Here is a 20,561-nt window from a genome sequence, read left to right on the forward strand (position 1 = left end):
CAAGTACCAAACCTTGTAGAACAAGAAACCCTCAAGATGACTGGACAGGAATTCTGAGCACTGATTTTAAGGAAACTCCAAGATAGAAGAGAAGAATCAACTAGAGAACACAATGAAAGAAGAAAAAATATCCAGGATATGAAGGAGGAAGTTTGCAAAGAGACTAATAACTTAAGAAATAATATAAAAGAACTGCTAGAAATGAAGAATTCTGTCAGTGAAATAAAAACCAGAACAGAAAGCTTGAGCAGCAGGCTAGAGTAAGCAGAAGAAAGAATATCAGAAGTCAAAGATGGTCTTTATGAAGTAACCCAGGCAGACAAGAAAAAGGAAAAAGAACCAAAAATGTATTCATTACCTAGATTTCCTATTTTGCTGGTATACAGTTGTTCATGGTAGTCTCTTAGAATTCTTTTTTTTTTTTTCCTTTTTGTCTTTTTTACTGACCAGTAACGGGATCGCAACCCTCGGTGTCGCGACCGCACCGCACTCAGCCAGTGAGCGGGAACCGGTCTCCACATGGGATCCGAACCCTCAGCGGGAGCGCCGCCGCGCTCCCAAGTGGCGCACTCTCCAGTGCGCCACCGGGCCGGCCCTACTTCTCAGTGTTTTGCACAAACATTTTGTGCCTATCACACATTAGATTCTCAGTATATGTTTGTGGCATTAGATCATTAGACTGATTTTATCAATTCATTTCTTGCTGAGGGCCTGCTATGGGGCCTGGCCTCGGTCAGCACAGGGTTTCTCATTTTGGGATTCAAGATGCACCTGCATCAGAATCACCTGGGAGGCTTATTAATGATGTAGATTCCATATCCCATCCTAGATCTATTAAATTGGAGTGTGTGTATTGACTGGGTGATGGGGGGGGGGGAGTTGCTTGGAGATATGCGTTTTCAGTAAGGTTATTCTGATGGACACCAAAGCTTCCAAACATTGTTCCAGGTCCTGGGATACAGAGATGATTAAAACCCCTTGCCAGGTCAGAGAGAGAGAGAGAGAGAGAGAGAGAGAGAGTATGTGTATTCATGACTTCTTTATTTTATCATTTTTCTTCATAATTGTGCTGTTCATTTTCTGAGAGGCAATCCTACCTTGTATGTTAGATTAATGTTCTTATATAATAGAATTCACTACTATAACTTTTTTTGTTTTTCTTTTTTCCTCACTACTATAACTTTTTAATGTAAAATGTTATATTTAATTATAGAACTTAAAAAGTTTCTTCTGTGATAACTTGATAACTTGCTTATGGCTGATAAGTGATAACATGCTTATGGCTAAAAGGAGTATACTGCTTAGTATTAATAATAACAGTTACTGTTTGTTACAGCTTTTGCTAACCTTTATTTATGTTGAAGCCTAGTCTCAGGAGGAGTGCATTGTTATGCTTTCTTTACTGGTGAGAAAACAGAGACTCAGAGGCAAAATGACACAGCCTAGGTTAGACATCTAGAAAGTGTTGGAGTTGGGAGATGGATTGTAGTCTCTTGGGTTTCAGGGTCTCTCCTTTCACTGTTATATCACATTTAGTGATTAAGTTGGTTTTGAGGCTGGGATTTTTTGTTTGTTTGTTTGTTTGGCAGCTGGCCAATGCAGGGGTCTGAACCCTTGACCTTGGTGTTATCGGCACCATGTTCTAACCAACTGAGTTAACCGGCCAACCCAAGGCTGGATTTAAAAAAAAAAAAACAACCCCCTACCCCCACTGATCTTGTCTTTGAAATGTTTTTGGTTAAAGGTGGCACCACATTCATGTAGAAAAGGCCACATCACCGTGCCCATTCTGTGAGAAAGTTTAACCTCAAGAGAGAAGGAGAAAGTCAGCAAACATTTCAAAATAACTGTTGGGAGATCTGATAAAATAGAGGAGCCTTCCCTGATTTTCCCCTCCCCTGACAAGTGGTCCTGTGTCGGAATTTAGCTCAAAACTGTTTCTTTCTCTCTGGTTCCTCTGTTGTCTCCCATCCCCGCCACCATCTCCTCTCATAGCACAGCTGCTGTAGCTTCTAGACTGGCTCCCCACCTCCCCACATTCATTCTTGTCTGCTTCCACTGCTTTGGGAAAATTCTTTTTTTTTTTTTTTAAAGATGACCGGTAAGGGGATCTTAACCCTTGGCTTGGTGTTGTCAGCACCACGCTCAGCCAGTGAGCGAACCGGCCATCCCTATATGGGATCCGAACCCGGGGCCTTGGTGTTATCAGCACCGCACTCTCCCGAGTGAGCCACGGGCCGGCCCAGCTTTGGGAAAATTCTGCAGAACTTAGATTCCCTCACCTCATTCCCTGGTGGAAAATCCATGCTCCCCCGCAGCTTGTCTTTTTTCTTGGGAGAAAGAACCCTTCCTTAACACAGCCTGGGGCCTCACACTCTTTCCCTTGCCCTCTGCTCCAGCCACCCCGGCCTCTTTGTCTTTTGTTTTTAAAGCTTTTCACTACTTTTTCAGGGAAATCTTCCAGATTCCTGACCCCCACCCCCACCCCCCCACCCCTGACAATCCAGGCCACCTGGACCTGTTTTTCTTGCTCCACAAACTTTCAGTAAAGGGCCAGATTTGGCCCATGGACTGTCCTTTGCTGACCTCTGCTCTATACTATTATAGTCTATAAATCTGCATAAAATCACACATTTGTATGCTGAATTTATTACACCTGTCTGCTCAACTAGATGACTTTGGAATTAAGCCTATTTTGCCCACACTTGTGTCCACAGTGTCTGAGACATAGTAAGTGCTCAATAAATATGTATCGGCTCATCATCTGTTCAATGGTTAGTTACTGAATGCCTCCTTAGTGTCAGGCTCTGTGCTGGCCCCTGGGGCTTCCCAAACATTTCAGGTGGCTCTCTCAGGTGGCTTTCCAGCCACTGGGGAAGACGGTCTAGTAAGGCCATGTCCAGGGGCTGTCAACATGCCCTGGACAGGCTGGCATGAGAATGCATGGGCTCTCAAGGCCTAGCTTGGAATCGTGACCCTTCCCATCTCTATCAGTGCCACCTAACCTTTCTGAGCCCGAGGATTAGGCCTATCTTGCCAATTGTGCAGATTAAGCAAGATACCATGTTTGAAAGTGCCATATATGTAGGGATGTTAGTTTCATCCCAAAGCAGAAGGTCCCTGCCCCTCAGTGAGTGAAGTCTGGCTGGGCATGTTGTCACTCAGCTTGTGACATGTGTCTATCACTGCCTATTGATGAAGGTAGAAGACTGCAAGTAGAGTGGAAGAGCAGGTGTGAATTTGTGAACCTCATAGATGTTTGCTTTTGCTCTCAGAGGAGCAATTGAAGTTGGAGGATTTCTTTCCATGTAACTCTGGGCACAGTTCTTGGAATGACCATGAGTAGGAACCTTTGAAAGGATGGTACACTGGTGTGTCTGCCAGGGCTGTTTGGTAACAGGTAACAGAAATCTACTCCAGCTGAGGATACTGTGAGCTCTGAGAATTGGTGGCAGGCAAGCTTTGGAAACAGGAAGGAGTTAGGACAGCTTTGGAAGACTCCTAAGCCAGAAGCAGAAGCTCAAGAAATGGTCTCCTAGCAGGAATCATGGTCCGTATAAGGCCCCATTAATGGAGTAAACACCAGCTGTTTTCTGACTTTCATTCTGCTCAAGATTGACATTTCATGGAGAAAGAATCTCCTTGGCCAATCTCAGGTCACTTGGCCACCTCTTGGCCAGCAGCAAAAGGATTTGGTTGAAAGAGTTTTCTGGGACTCTGTTGGCTCTGTAGTGAAAAGATGTCTACCTGGGTTCACCATCCCACCAAGACTGTAGCCAGTGAGGAAGAAATAAACCTTCAAAACAAAATCTGGGTGTCCTTATAAAGGCAGAATCAATACAGGGTGGCCAAAATGCCCAACAACTCTTTGCTGTGGCCACCATGTTGTGGTGATAATCTCTCTCTTGTGACAGCACTGAGCAGTTTGAAAATGCTCATAGCTCATTTGATCCTTGCAACCACCCTGAGGTGTAGGCAAGCTAGAGGGGGCAGTTTCCTTACTTTTGTAGGCATAAAAGTTTGGGGGCTGGTTATTTGTGCAGCATTTACTTGTTGTCATCTTCTAAGTGTTTGTGCTGGGGGCACAGACAGGGTCAGTGGGTCTCATGGCTTGTAGGTGGTAGAATGGGAATTGGAGCCCAATGTGTGGTCCTCATTCTCTAACAACACATTTCTTGTTTTTCTAGCATATGCTTTCCCAAAATGAGAGATTTGTATCACTGAAAGTATTTAACATCATTTTAGGTGTTAGACATGTGGTATTAAATTCCTTTCAATTGGCTAATGATTAAGTTATTGTCCTTTCAATTATTTTCCAGTTTCAGTGATATTGGAGGAGAGACTTGGCTTGGTATTAAGCTGAACTAAATGAAGTTGCAAATATTTGATCATTTTGGACGTACAAAAATGACAACTTGTTCAAAATAGTTCAAAATAATATATCTAATGCTTCTTCCCCTTTTTCAAACAGGGAGTATACAGGTTTCAGGCTCAGAGCCTTCCTCTGGCCATGGTAGAGTTAGAACTTAATACTTTATTTTAATTACATTTCCTTTTAGGGCTACTTGGTTTATGTCACATGATGCTAGTTTTCCATTTACAATAGCTGCCTTGAGTTGAATGTCCCTCTAAAACTTAATCCCCACTGTGACTGTTAAGAGGGTGGGAAATCCTATTATGGTGATTGCAAGGTGGAGCCTTGAAGAGGTGATTAGATTCGGAGGGCCATGCCATAGTGAATGGATTAAAAATGGTGGTCAGGGGTGTGGTTCTGAGGGCTTTAAAAGGAGAGTGCATGAGAATCTCTCTCTCTCTGCTCTGCCATTTTCTGCCATGTAAGTCCCCTGGGTCACTGTTGCCACCACCAAGACCCTCACCAGATGTGTTCCCTGCACTGTGGACTTCCCAGCCTCTGAAACTGTAAGCAATAAATTTCATTTTTTTAAATGAATTACTGAGATCCAGGTGTTTTGTTATAAGCAACAGAAACAGACTAATATAATAGCGATAGAGTTTTTCTTTTTTAAAACATGCATATTTAAGCGAACAAGTGAGTCAAATTCAAGACAGATAAGTAAATAATAGTGTGACAATAGTTTCCCAGGTGGTGGTAGAAAACTGACATTTGGGGGAGAGAGTGGTAGCAGGACTGTGGTTGGATTTGGGGGCCTACCCGATGCATTGTGCTATTTTGCTAAAATAAAAAATCCAAAGTGTGTGGGAGCGTGTGTGTGTGTGTGTGTGTGTGTGTGTGTGTGTGTGTGTGTGTGAGAGAGAGAGAGAGAGAGAGAGAGAGAGACAGAGATAGATTCGTTTGATCTTGTGAGATTGACCCAGTGAGATGTGGCAGTCCTCACGTGAAGCATAAAATAACATTTACGTTAAGGGAGATGACAAGCAGGACTCATTTTTCCCTTCAGATCTTGTCGTTAGAAGCCTCTGTAAGAGGATGTGGCAGCAGTCACAGGGTCCGTGATTTATTCTTCTCTGGCTCGCTGTCAGCATTGTTCTCCAGCTCTGTTTTCCCCGAAGAACAGACTTGTTCTTATGCTTTGTTAAAACTATTCCGTGTTCTGTCAGTCCGACTGGCCCGTGGAGGAGCTTTAAGATAGCTTTTGAATATTTTGCCTTCTAGAAATAATGACCCACAGCAGGCCCTGGAAGTTACCTCAAAGATTAGATAGGTTATTGATCCACAGAGGCGTCTTCTTCCCATGTGGAATTACAGAACAGGATCTGGAAGTTTCCCATTGGAATTATGAATAGTAATGAAAACTGAGCATGAGATTTGAAGCTTGGAGTTTGAGTCCTGGATATGCCAGTTCTGAGTTGTGTTGTGATTTTGGGCAAGTACCTCAATTTCCTCATCTGTAAAATGGGGGTAGTACTGATAATGTTTGTTTCATTGGGTTGCTGTGAGTGGGTTCATGTGCAGCCCTTAGAACATTGCCTGGCAGATAGTAAGATTCCAGTAATTGTTACCTATTTCTCTTGTTTAATTATATGTGAAGTGTCTTGACACTTGGCAGACATTCACTGCACACTGGGTCTGTTTGTGATAATGTGTGGCAGTGAGTTGGCTTCAGGTATTTGTCTCAGAAGATTTAGAAATTTTAAATTTTTATGAATTTTCAGGGGACCACGTCAAAAGACATCAGAGGGGAGTGTTTCTTCTTTCACAGCATACCAGGGAAGAGTGATTTGTTTTGGTGATTTTTTTTCTTTACCTGTTGAAGAAGTATAAATAGTTTTGAGCTTTTCAGGAAGCTAAAAAACAAAATCAACTGCTCTTTGCTGTTCTTTAGTGTTATCGTGGTTGAAAACTTGTCACATGTATTCCGCTGGACATTTATGAAACTGAGTGGCTTTTTCAGGAATGTTTCCTCTTTTAAATGTCTCTGAATTCTCATCATGTGATTTTTATCTTTAGTGTGTCACAAGTTTCTTACTAGCCCCGTATTAGTTTGAGGTATTGACTGGAGTTTATAATTCTTGTCAACCTGGCACAAAATCCTGGAGTTTGTTAATTGGATTCTCTATCTTCCCAACCTGAGTACTTTATCTCCACTTGGAGGCTCTGAAGTAGACAGTTCTACATTGCATACTCTTTTATTTTACTGTATTGATCTAATGAGTTGCTTTCTTATTGGAAAAAGATTATTTTTAGAAAATGGACATTTAACAAATCTAAGCACATTTTCATATCTGAATTTTAGTGAATATTTATCTTGTTTATATTAATAGTTGTTGAGAGCAGTGCCTGGCCCATAGTAAATAATATGTAAGCACTGTCACCATCATCATCATCCTGGTGGTGGAGAGAGCCAGTGACCATGAAGTAGGAGCTGTGGTATCAGACATACCTTCATGCCTACCCCAGCCACAAATCACCGATTACAAGCTGTATAACTTTGGATTTACTTAACTTCTCAAAGCCTCTCTTGCTCCATCTGGAAAATCAGATGACAATGATGGTACCCACCCCCTAGGATTATAGTGAGGATTAACTGTAATAATGTTTGCTTGGTATACCCAGTAAGCACTTAATAAACTCAATACATTTTCTTTTAGTGACTAGATGTACCTGCATTTCTGAGTAATTGCTGAAAATTAAAGGCTAGAATGGGTGCTCATTAGTTCCTCCATTCAACAGGTATTTATTTATAGAATGCTATGTTGGCATTGGGGATACAAACTGGATGAGATGGTCACTGTCCTCAGGGAACTCAAAATTGAGTCTGGGAGATGGACGTGTAAATTGTGGACAATCATGGTGACCTGTAGTGGTAATTAGATATTGCAGAGGTGATACAGGTTCATTACTGGTAAAATGGGCAGGATGGGAATTCCATTCAGAGGGAATAACAAACTGGAAGGCTCAGGGATATTGGAGAAAATGACGGGACACATGGATGAGAATGTTGTATGTGATGCTTGACATGGCTGGAATGTTAGTAGATCCTTCTCTGCTGTCGTGGGGAAGTATCTGAACTCTATTTATTAGGATGTTATTTCTTAAACTTTGGCCATTTGTGTACCATTTGCACAAGTTTTGCGATTTCTGTGTACCATCTGAGCCAGAGGGTGGCTTGAGGTAGAATTCCAATGCACTTTCTACCATCTGAGCCAGAGGGTGGCTTGAGGTAGAATTCCAATGCACTATCTACTCGGCTCTTGTCATAAGTAATGCCATCAGGGAAATTGAAAATTGATAGGCTGGTTATATTTTTTCCTTGACACATTAAGATGATTAACATAAAAATGTTCATCTATGTTCCCCTAAAATCATGTCAGGTACCATGTACCCATACCATAGTGTGGTACCAGTAGGTAAGAAGGAAGGAAAGATAATGACAGATTTGCATTTCAGGAGGACAGCCTCTGCTCAGGATGCATAATGGGTGGGCAGGATGAGATGGAGCCTGGGAGAGCAGTGAGGAGGTGGCTCCATGCAGGGGAAGGACGGCTGAGTGAAGGTGGAAGTGTGAAGAGACGGAAGGATTGAGAAGAGCCGAGCCTTGATTTGAGTGAGTGACCAGATGTGGGGGGTAAGATAATGCTCTGGCTCTAATATGAAGAAGCTTTGCACAAAAGAGCAAAGCCACATAGTCAAGAAGCATATATATGTATATATGTGTGTGTGTGTGTGTGTGTGTGTATATATATATATTTTAAAGATACTGAAATTCCTTACCAATCAAGAAAATGCAAATTAAAGTGACGGTGAGCTGCCACTCTTCACCCATGGGCCTGACAGAACTTCAAAACAACATTCAAGACTATTATTAGCAAGAAAGAAGAGAAAAGGGTAGTCTCATACATGGCTGGCCAGAAATGAGAACAAATTTGTGTTGGTTTAAAATTAAAACATTTTTTGTTTCATTAAAGCAAGCTTTTGATTTTAATTTTTCATTCTCTCACGCTATGGACTCTGACCAAACTTGGAGATCCTATTACCCACTGACTTAATACCACTTCTCTGTCTGCTCGTTTCTTATTTATTCACTCCTTGTGCACCTAGGAGCTCTTGTTCTTATCCATTCTCTTTTCTCTTTTGGTTTACCATGTCCTTCAGCCGATTCCTCTCAGCTACCAGCTCTTGTTTCTGGTTTTGAAGTTCTCGTCCACCAAGAGAATCCCAAGAAGTGTTTGCATCTAGGCCAAAAGCTGGAGGTCTCTCAACCCCAGGGAGGATTGTTATTTTGCTTATATTAGTGACTTTTGAAAATTGTCAAAAATTAGGATTTAACCCATTTAAAAATAGATTATTTTTCAACTTTCTGTTCCTCTAGAAGATTAATTTGATTCTTTTTAAATACCTGTCTGGTAGCCTCAAACCTGCACATTTGTGGTATCTTGAAAACTACTCCCTTGTGAGTTTTCACTGTTGCCACACTTGTGTTTTTTTCTGGTTCTTTGTCAACTGTTTTTTTTGGGGGGGTGGGATGTGGAGGGCACCTTCTTTCTTTCCCATGTCTTCTCCTGTCTCTGCGTGACTTATGTGAACGACCAAGAATCATTTGTTCTGTTTTTTTTCCGTGTCTCATATAAAAATATATATATACAGATATATATATGAGGGAACTTCAAAAAGTTCATGGAAAAATAGAATTAAAAGATAAATATGAATCTTACCATGAACTTTTTGAAGTACTCTCATATATACTTTTTATTGCTATTGTTTTACAAAAATAGATTCCACACCTAATGTTCTGCATCTTTATTTTTTCTCCTGGCATACCCCTATCAAAACCTTTCCAAATTATAGTTCTAATAATTCTTTTTTAAAGGCATGCATTATACTGCATGATGCAGATGTAGAAACAATTGTCTACAAAGGAGTACTGATTTTGTTTCCAATTTTTACTACTTTGGGCAATGAAGCAATAGACATACTTGAGCATCTTATATACTGAGGATTTTATTTCTTTGGTATAGATTTTTAGGAGTTGGGTTGCTGGGTCAAAGAGAACAGCTTCTAGCTTTCTAAACATTTCTACCAGCAGAACATGAGAATACCCTTTTCTTTTGTGCTAACAACAGTCTGAGTGTTGTTTTGAAGTTTTGTCAGTCTGATGTGTGAAAAGTGGTGGCTCACTGTCACTTTAATTTGCATTTCCTTGATTGCCAGTGAATTTCACTATCTTTGGGAAAAAAAATATAGATGTTCGCTATTTGGCTTTTCTCTTTTGTGCAAAGCTTCTTCATATTATTTGCCCATTTTCTTATTGGATTATTTGTCCCCTTCGTGATTTGGGAGAGCTCTTTGTTTATTATAGTAATTAACCTTTCATGGGTTCTTTGCATTTCAAATATTTTTTCAAATCCGTTTGTCCATTATCTTTGTAAGCACAGATAATAGTATTTATTATAATACCACATTTAAAAATTTTTACATCGTCAAATGTCTTTTTTTCATGGTTGGCCTGTATGGGGATCCTAACCTGTGACCTTGGAGTTACCAGCACCATGCTCTCCAAATGAGCTATCTGGTCAGCATTTCACATGTCCTTTTACTTACCATATACCTATTTACCTACGAGTTTCTGGGTTTTTTATGATCTTCCCCAATGTTAGATTATGCACGTGGTCTTTTTGATTTTCTTGTAAGATTTTTATTGTTTACTGTTAAGTCTTTAATCCCTCTGGAGTTTATGTTTTTATGGTCTGTGAGATAAGACATGGATCCAATTTTAGTTTCTTCTAGATTTTAGTTGCTATCTTCCTCATAGATCTTTTTGGCCCTTTATCTCTGGGCTGTGATTTACTTTTATTCCATTTACTTAGCGCAGACATGGGATGCTCTAGACCAGAGTACATCAACCTAATTGAGAGCCCTGTGCTGATTTGCCTCTGTGGTCCTGGGACCCCTGATACAAGGAGTGTGGGGGGCCACTGCGTGCTGGTGCTGTCATGCCAAGAGCAGGTGGGTGGTCCAGCCCTCAGCCCTCATTATCCTTGCTCTGTGGGTAAGTCCACCCAAGTGATGGTAAAGGGTACACTAACTGAGAGGAAGTTCTCATCAAAACCCACTTGTCTTCCTCTTTCTTCTCCTCCTTCAAATGTGAATCACACCATGTATATTAATTTCTCTATAGCTTGCTTTTTTGTTTTTTAATAAACCTGGCCATACATTATGGGCATTGTTCCAGGTCAGCAGATAACATAATAGTGTAGCTTACCATCAGTGGCATCTTTATTAAGGATGGAATTAGGAAAGAAAAACCGGTGCCAATTTTTTTTTTTTTTGGGCAGCTGGCTGGCACAGGAATCTGAACCCTTGACCTGGTGTTACAACACTGTGCTCTAACCAACCGAGCTAACCAGCCAGGCCAGTTGTGTCTAGTTTTGTTGTTGTTTTTCCTATTGTAAACAGTGCTGCAATAAACTTGTTTGTGTATACATATATCTTTGCCTACTAGTGCTTTTATATTTATTTTTTAATTTATTCAAATTTCTAATTTTGAAATAATTGTGGATTCACACGCAGCTGTAAGAAATAATACAGAGAGGTCCTGTTTACCCTTTACCCAGTTTCTCCTATGGTAACATCTTGTAAAACTCTAGGATAGTATTTCAGATTTCCCTAGTTTTGTGTGTGTGTGTGTGTGTGTGTGTATTTGGTTCTGCACAATTTATCACCTGTGTAGGCTCGTGTTTCCCCCATCACAGTCAAGGTACAGAACAGTTTCATCATCACAGGATTCTTCTGTTGTCCTTTATAACCACACCCACTCCTTCCTGTTCCCTCTCTCCCTGTTGTATCTCCTTGCAGCCACTATTCTGTTCTCCATTTCTGTAACTGTATCTTTTCAAGAATGTTATATAAATGGAATCCCAAACCTTTTGGGATTGACTTTTACCCCCACTCAGCGTTAATTCCTTTGAGATTCATCTAGGTTGTTGAATTTGTCAATAGTGTGTTCTCTTTTATTGCTGAAGAGTATTCTGTGGTATGGATGTATCACAGTTTATTTAATCGTTAACTCATTGAAGTACATCAGGGTTGTTTTCAGTTTTGGGCTATTATAAATTATGCTGACGTGAACATTCATGTCTAGGTTATCTGTGTGAACATAAGTCTCAATTTCTCAGGGCTGAGTACCCAAGAGTGCTATTGCTAGGTTGTACGGTATTTGCATAATTAGTTTTATAAGAAACTCCCAAACTCTTTTCCAGAGTTGCTATACCATTTTACATCCCCACCAGCCATATGTGTGATCCAGTTTCTCTGCGTCTTTGTCAGCATTTGGTGGTGTTATGATTTTGTATTTTAGCCATTTTGACAGGTGTGTAGTCATATGTCATTGTGATTTTAATTTGCATTTCCCTAATGGCTAATGATGTTGAAAGTCTTTTCATGTGCTTATTGGCCATCTGTATATCCCCTTTGGTGAGATGTCTGTTCATATCTTGCTCATTTTCTAATTGGTAGTGCTTTTATTTTTATAGGGTGTAATTCCTAGAAGTGGGATTGCTAGGTCAAAGGGTATGGGCATTTAGAAAAGTTGTACTGCTTGATCTCTTTCCAGAAAGATGTAGCAATTTATATTCATATTCCCTTTTTTCCCCTAGTGAAAATAAAGTAGGATATATTTATATTCCTATCAACAATACCCATTTCTTCACACTCTTGCTAGCACTATGATTGCTTTTAAAATGCTTAGTCCTAAATTGGTATCTTAGTGTTGCTGCTCTTTCCTGGCTGCTAGTGACCTTGAATATCTTTTCATATTTTTATTGGCCGACTGTATTTCCTCCTTTTGTGGTTGGTTGGTTCATCTTTTTTGTCTTTCTTTTTTTGAGTTGCTTGACTTTTTCTTATTCATTTGTAGAAACTCTTCAGGTACTGTGAATTAATCTTTTTTCAGTTATATGTGCTGTAAATATTTTCTCCAGTCTGTCATTATTTCACTGTGTTTATGATATCTTTTGCCATGTAGACATTTGAAAATTTTATGTGATTAATTCTGTGAACCTTTACAATTTTTGCCTTTAGAATATCTTGTTCTCAAGTTCTTCAGCATTTTTCTCTATTACTTTTACAGTTTTATTATTAATTTTTTTTTACACTTAAATTTTTCTTTGATCTTGATTCATTTGGAATTCAGTTCTATCTCTGGTTTGAGATAGAAGTTTATTCTTATTTTCTTCCAGCCTTGTAGCCCCTTGTGTCAGTGCCATTAAATAGCTCATTCTTGCCCATCTGAATTGAAGTGCTACCATTGTTAAGTACAAAATGTTTCCTTATTTATTTGGAATAATTCTATACTGTTCCATCAGTTTGTTTTGTTATCCCTGTACACAAAGCCACACTGTGCCAAATGATTACTGCATTTGTTACTATTGTATTAAGGTTATACAAGCGAACTTCAAAAAGCTTGTGGGAAAATGGAATTAAAAGACAATAAAAATCTTTCCATGAACTTTTTGAGGACCCCTCAAACATTAATTTAGGAAGAATTGACATTTTTATTTTAATAAGCCTTCTCATTCAGGAAAATGGCATTTCTACTTATTTTGATCTTTATACCCTTTAATAAAATTTTATGAGTTTCTTGATATAGGACTTGTATCTCTTTCTTGTTAAAAATATGATTTCTTTTATTTTTGCTACTATTATGAATAGAATTCCTTTCTCCTATTTTTGTCTACTTAAAAAAACCAACTTTTAATGTTATAGTGTCTTTTATTGCAGTATTTTTTAAATTTGTGGATTAGAAACATTTTTATGGCTTTTTGAAGATCTTCTTTTTTAAAAATGTAACATTGTAATCTAAGCTTTAAAAAATGCTGTTTTAGGGCCGGCCCTGTGGCACACTCGGGAGAGTGCAGCGCCAGGAGTGCAGCGGCGCTCTGCCGCGGGTTCGGACCCTATATAGGAATGGCCGGCATGGTGCAGGCGACACGAGACCAAGGGTTGCGATCCCTTTACCTGTCACGAAAAAGACACACACACACAAAAATGCTTTTTTATGTTCTCTATAAGCATTTTAAATAGTTGCCTGGTTTTTCCTCACCATAACCTTTAAACCATATTTCATTATCTGTAGCTCAAGGTAGCAATATTTCTGGTTCTTGAGGCATGAATACATTTTAATGCCTGTTTCAGAAAACAAGCTAAGTTGGGAGAAGTGTGAAGGCAAGAAAAACATGACTAGTAATTTTTTCACCAAGTGGCTTTTAATTTTTTTACATAATTCCCTTCAGAGTTGTTTTGTGATATTTTTAAAGCATAGTAGAGAGCATACTTATTGTACAGTTTCATATCCTGCTTATTTTCCATTTTGCATTATATTATAAACATGTTAGCTTATTTTAAGCTCTTGGTAGATATATATATATATATATATATATATTTTTTAAAAAGATGACTGGTAAGGGGATCTCAACCCTTGCCTTGGTGTTGTCAGCACCACGCTCAGCAAGTGAGCCAACCGTCCATCCCTATATAGGATCCGAACCCGTGGCCTTGGTGTTATCAGCACCGCACTCTCCCGAGTGAGCCACAGGCCGGCCCTCTTGGTAGATATTTTTAAGGGTTAAGTGGCATCTGATTATATGCTGTGCTATTTTTTTAACCAGGTTTCCAAGTGTTAAATATTTAGATATTTCCTACTTTCCATTAGTGTAAATAATATTGTTTTGAATATTTTTATTCTTAAATCTTTACCTGACTTGTAGATTATAGTATAGGATTGATTTCTGCTAGTGAAATTCATGAGCAAAGGGTGCGAACCTTTTTGAAAACTTCATTTATAAACAAATGTAGGGCATGGCCCATTTCAAATGATAGTCATGTAATGGCCTTGCTTTAGCAGGATAGTTGATTATTGTACTGTCTTAAATCTGAGATATGGCTAATGCTGTTAATTGGCTGATTTTTATGGGTATAACTGACTCCATTCTAAGTAACACTGGAGTTTTAAAAATGGGGATAATCCAGTCCATTTTCACGATTATACTTGATTTTCTCAAAAAAGTTCCAGTAAAGCTGTAACATAGTAAAATAATCAATTTGAAATATGCCCTTCCATCACAAGGTTAATTTGATGCAATTTATAAAAATGCAGCATTACTGATTCTGTTTGTTGTTCTAACATTTGCCATAAAATAGTACAGGATTCTTAGGAATCTTATAATAGATTAATGTGGCAGGCTAAACAATCCTGAAATATAGGACAAAACTTGTGAAAACAAATGCATGCGGAATCTTAGCAGTGAATTAGTTGAGCTGGTGCAGCATCCAGCTATGCTGGTGTTGATGGACAGTTTTAAATTCAGCAGGAGAAAGTTATTTTATGAGGGTATTTCCAAAAGCTCTTGGAAAAATGGAATTAAATGATAACACAAATCTTTCCATCAACTTTTGGAAGCACCATTGTGTTTACCTTTTCTGGACATTTCGTGGAATCATAGTGTGTGGTTTTTTGGGAATGGCTTCTTTAGTATAATATTTTCAAGGTTCATAAATTTTGTAGAACGTATCAGTACTTTATTCCTTCTTGTTGTTGAATAGTATTCCATTGTACGGGTGTACCACATTTTATTTAACCATTCATCTGGGAAACAGCTGTATGCATAAAAACTTGGAGTGATTTTGTTGACTGGTACTTTTAAAAAAATTAAAACATTCAGTTATTCAGTGCCCCACTTAATTAAAAACATGTCCCCAATTCATTAACTTTGAGTGGAAGTTTGATGTGATGAAATGCGATGGAGACAACCAACCCATCACAGTGAAGCCTAAGAGCAGTTAGCAGAGAGCATCCTGGGAAATAGGAGGGACTGAGCGGAGAACATAAAGAGCTGCACTAAAGCAGGTGCCCCTTTCATTTTGCAGGAATTACCATATAGCCAAGCAAGGATAGGAAGCAATGGACAACCTTAGGATGACATGGTTATAAATCAGTGTCTCAGAGTGTGCCCACCACAAGCTAAAGAGTAGATTTGTGTGCTTGGCCAAGTGTGTTCTCTTGATCCACCAGTCCTGACTGACCTGGATTTGAATGGCAAATTATATAAGAACTCCTGAGGTGCATCTTTCATAAAAATGTACATCAAATTCAAAATCTGAGTTCTGTGGGGAGGGACCATTTTGGTCACATGCTCCATAATAGCCAGGCATATAGTGCCGAGTGCAAGGGCATCTCACAGCAAGAGGGGACAGCATGAACATCAGATCATTAACAGAGAGAGTGGCAAGTGCTACAGTAAAGGAAGGCTTCCTGGAGGAAGGGGTACTAGAGCTAAGTCTTGAATGACAAGCTCAGGTGAAATGGGGAGGTAAAAAGGGGACATGGGGAAGATGCTAAGTAGAATGGCCTTCAGCAAGGCAGGAGTCATAATGAGTTAATTATGAGATTAGTATCCACCTGGGTTTTTCTGCTGTGTTAGGTTAATTGTGACCTGTGTGCATCTGGGAGGTAGTACTGATGCAACCCAAACCTTGAGGACTGGGTTTGTGCAGTTCGCCTACATTCCATTCTCCTTAGGGGCCAGGTTTTATCTAGAGCTTGCCTGGTGGTTACTGACCTGTGCATTGGAGCCAAGCAAACTGATGGGGATTGTTAGGTTGATTGTTGTATTTTGCAGACCATTCTTTTAAAGGTTAGAGGTTTTGGTTAATTACAGAGAACTCTGAACACAGCCCAGGGTGGTTTTTTTCTTTTCCCCCTGAGACAGGGCCCTGTCCATTTTGCTATATGCCACTATTTTGGTTATTGTGGAATTTAGATAGTTTTGGTGACTGTCCCAGCTTTCAGGAAGCTCTCAACCATATGCCTGCATGGATATGAAGAGAGAGTAACTAGCATATGCACATGTAATATCTAAGAGTGACATCTGCCCAGCAAAGAGTGTTGTTTCAATGTTGGGGAGTATTCTAGGACCCATGGTTCAGGGTTAATCACCCATTTATTTACCTACCCACTGGAAAAACATTTGTGAAGCACACACTGTGTACCAGGTATCGAGCTAGGGGATCCGGGAAAGACAAGATAGGAGGTGCAAACCAAATAGTGTAGTTGAGGGGAAGTATTAGGTTTGGGATACCAAGTAGGCTTCCTCTTGTGGAGCGCCAACTTGATCATTTGGCAGTGGTAGCTTAGGCTGCTGGGATGGATTCATGATGTCTGTCACAGTCATGGAAAACAGAGTAAAGGCACGAATGCTGTCTATTTGCTGGTGCTGTCTTAGGGTTGCTTGGTATAGACAGAATCACTTGAATAAAGATTGGGTATGGGCATGAGAGGACTTATATCTTAGAATAAAGGATGTTTGTCATGGTGGTATGGGGTATAGTAGAAACTACATTGGATCAACACGGGGTTGGGTGGGGCTCATCATGCACTATCTTTAGGAGATCACTTAAATGTCTTTAAGCCTCAGTTTCTTCAAGTGTAAAATGGAGATAATAATACCTGCCTCACCTATATCATAATCTTGATGGGAGAAGCTCGTGAAATAATGAGTATGACAATGTTTTACCACCCACAGAATGATAAACACCTGGAGTATTATTGCTACAGGTATGGGGGTGGGTGCAGCAGGAAATACCTGCAGTTAGGCAGGGTTGAGCCAGATGGTAGTTACCTCAGGGCCTTTGCAGTGGGCCCCACTGTTCAGCCTGCTGCCTTTTGTCATATCCAGGTCATAACTCTAAGGCTAACACTATTCAGTCTACAGAATCTAAGTCTATTCTGCCTCATCTCCACCTACCACCTCATTCTGCTTTATTTTCTTCAAAGTCCTCATTAACTAAAATGGCTTGGTTAGCTTTTTTGTGTATCTGCCTCTGCTAGAACCATGCAATTGTGGTGAGGCAGAGACCTTGCCTGTCTCGCTCCTACCTTTGAGCCCAGAATAGTGCCTGGCACATGTCGGGTGTTCAGGGTTTCTCGATGTTTGTTGCATGAATGAATGGAAGGCTTGCCTCTCAAGTCCATAGATGCAGAGAGGCAGAGTCCTGCAAGGATTACAAGAATCGAGTGTAGTTGCTATGACCCCGTCTTTGTAGACATGTTCCTGAATCTCCTGTTTCTTTGGTTATGGAGAAATACATTAAATTAAATGCTCGGTAATAGAAACTTAATTGAAAATTCTGTCAACTCTGGATCTGAGTTCACAATGTAATTTCTTACAACAAAATAAAGAACAAGAATTGGAATTCATATTTTTTTTTATTGTATGTAACAGGCCATGAAATTATACAATATTTCCAATTTGGCAGACTGGTGAATTCAGTCTCTGAAAATATTATAGTATTCCTTAAACTACATGTGATATGAATTAGAGTTGAAATTTGGGAATTGGATACAATTAACACACAGTCCCTCCCTACTGGAACTGATTTGTTTTTAATTGTTTTTTTTTCCTCCTGCTAGCTGGCACCAATTCCCTTTCCTGTTGTTCCTCTGAATTGTTACTATGCTTTCATGGGTCTGATGACTATGGTAGACTGTGTTGAGGGCATCCCTGAGTTATGTGAAATGAACATAAATAGGGGGTGGTGGTGGATCAGCGCAGGTCAATTACCAAGCCCCTGCCTGGAAATCCAGATGCTCCTGTCTACATCGGGGTTTATACCTGGGGACTCACTCGCTCCCTGGAGATGCTGGGCTGCCACCCTGGTTGCTACTCCCTTCACAGTGTGGATTGATGAGTCACTGGTTCTTTCGCAGGGTAACCTGCCTGTGTGCCCAGTTTGAAGCGGTCCTGCAGCATGGCTTGAAGAGGAGTCGAGGATTAGCACTCACAGCGGCAGCGATCAAACAGGCAGCCGGCTTCGCCAGCAAAACTGAAACAGGTACTGCTCCCCCTGATTCTGGACAGGAGAGGCTTATTGTCTCTCTTGCTCTCTCTTATTTTTATTTATTTTTTAATAGTAGGCAAGGCAGTCATTGTGTGGGACTGGGGTTGAGGGTGTGTGTGTGTGCGTGCACGTGCATGCAGCAATCTTATTTGTAGTCAAAAAAATAATGGCGTTGTCTGGCATCTTAATTTAAATGAGGTTATCATTTGTGCAGAATTCTCAGAGCCACGTGTTAGACACTCCTCTGGGTTCGGGGGCCTGTAGCCAATGTGCTTATTTCACCAATATGGTGTGGCAATTGCTGGGAAATTTAATAATCTGTTTTAATTTAATGCATGGGGATAGCATGGCGTTTCATAATTAAATGTCTTCAACAACAGCAGCAGAAACCCTGCCAGTCTCTGAGCTTAGAGTTCTGCTGTCATCCATTTTAATGTTGTAAAGGCATTTCCCGTATGAATGATAGCGATAATGCTAATAACAACTACTAACACTTAGTTCTTAGTGCAAGCCTGCATTTTGTTAGTCTTTGATATAAATTAACTCGTGTAGTTCTCACGACATCCTGATAAGTAGTAGGGACCTTTCTTATCTCTGCTGTATAGATGAGGAAACTGTTCAAAGTGATTTGCTTTGGTTCTGCACCTTGGAGTGTGTCATGTCATATACAAAACGTCCTATGGAGTCCTCCTCCCCCCACATTCCAAAGAGCAGGTTCTTTCCAACCCTGCTTGTGGCTGCTGCCCCAAAGTTTTGAATCTTTCTTGTCACTGTAATAATGGCAGTGCTACTGCTGAGTGAAATGTGTTATCTTCAGCTAGTTCTTTCACAGCAGGAAGGCAGGCCAGGTTGTGGTTGGTGGAGGTGTCTGAAAATTCTCTGCTAACTGAATCCTTAGCCTCTCTCTCCCTCAAGTTGCTGTCTCTACCTTCTTTCTTCTCAGCCCTTCAACAAATTTTTGATTCCTATTCATCTCACCAGTAGCTCATTTTCAGAAATGACTATTGTTGGTGTCAAGGGACAGCCTCGAGAGAGATTCCTGTCACTGTTCAATTTCCCTCAGTGCTTCTGCGTCTGCTTCATAAAAGAAAGGGACGGAGGGAGCCAGTTCAGAGAAAAGCCAACTTCAGGGGCCTCACCGTGTGTAGAAATCACTGCCAGCTGCCTTGGCCACGTGTGTGTCAGTCTCAAGAGTGTTGCAGTGGCTTCTCATCTCTGGGATGCTTCCGAGCCTCTGCGTGGGGGCGGCTCAGTGTTCTGGGTTGGTTGATGAACTTTTCGAGGACATAGCTTTTCCTAGAAACCCCCTAGACTTCCTGGACTCTCATATTTCATCTCATTTCCATCCTATCTGTCTCAGGGGGAGTGACCTTAGAGGACCTGGTGTGGAGTAAGCGACGAGGCTCTTGGTCTGCTCCCATCCAGCCGAGGGCAGTTGCCGGGCAGGGTGGAGGCAACCCTGGCTTTGGAGTCAGACTGCGAGGGTCTGCCTTGTATGACCTTGGGAAAGTTCCCCTCTCAGCCTTAGCTTTTCTACCTGTAAAGGAGGGGAGTCTTGTCTGCTTGGGGGTTTCAGGAGGATACAGTGAGAACTTCATTTGAAGCAGCTCCTTTAATTCATAACAGCTAATAAATATTTAACCAGTTACCTTCCTCTCCCCAGTACCCTTTTAACTACTCTTTCATCTCATCCCTGCTTAAGGCTCTGACCTTTTTTTTTTTTTTTTTTTTTTTTTTTTTTTTTTTTTTTTTTTTTTTTTTTTTTTTTTATGTCTTTTTTGTCTTTTTCCGTGTCCAGCAACGGATCGCAACCCTCAGTGTTGCCCCTGTACCGGACCGGGGACCGGCAACGGGATTGCAACCCTTGGTGTTGCTCCCGCGCCTTGCTCAGCCAGTGAGCAGGAACCGGTCCGTAAGTGGGATCCGAACCCTCGGGCGGGAGCGCCGCCGCGCTTCCCAAGCGGCGCACTATCCAGTGCACCACTGGGCCGGCCCAAGGCTCTGACCTTTTGACCATGAAGAGTGACTCTTTCTGTTCCCATCCAGACTAGAACACTTCTTGTCTTTTTGTTACCTGGCCCTGATAATCAGAAGCACCAATATGTTTGGAAAGTGTTGGTGTTCTTGCCGCTCCTCTCTGTCTTAGCGTGAGCTCTACACCTGCATTGTGAAGAGACACATGAACGGGCAGTCTCTGGCTATTTTCTGCTGATGTGGATGTGCTGGGTGGCCTCTTAGCCAATTAGGA

General features: G+C 40.7%; 1 protein-coding gene across 1 annotated transcript in view; it reads left to right on the forward strand.

Annotated features, from left to right (window-relative positions):
* Positions 1-20,561, forward strand: part of LOC103607302 (sorting nexin-29) — a gene marked incomplete at its 3' end in the record, with an annotated part of 379,169 nt that overhangs the window by 16,673 nt on the left and 341,935 nt on the right. The window contains exon 4 of the mRNA XM_008591823.1: positions 18,183-18,307. Coding sequence (XP_008590045.1) covers positions 18,183-18,307 — 125 coding nt within the window. The remainder of the gene's footprint in view (positions 1-18,182; positions 18,308-20,561) is intronic.

This window comes from Galeopterus variegatus, unplaced genomic scaffold (assembly GCF_000696425.1).
Source record: "Galeopterus variegatus unplaced genomic scaffold, G_variegatus-3.0.2 Scaffold150, whole genome shotgun sequence".
NCBI classification, from domain to species: Eukaryota; Metazoa; Chordata; class Mammalia; order Dermoptera; family Cynocephalidae; genus Galeopterus; species Galeopterus variegatus.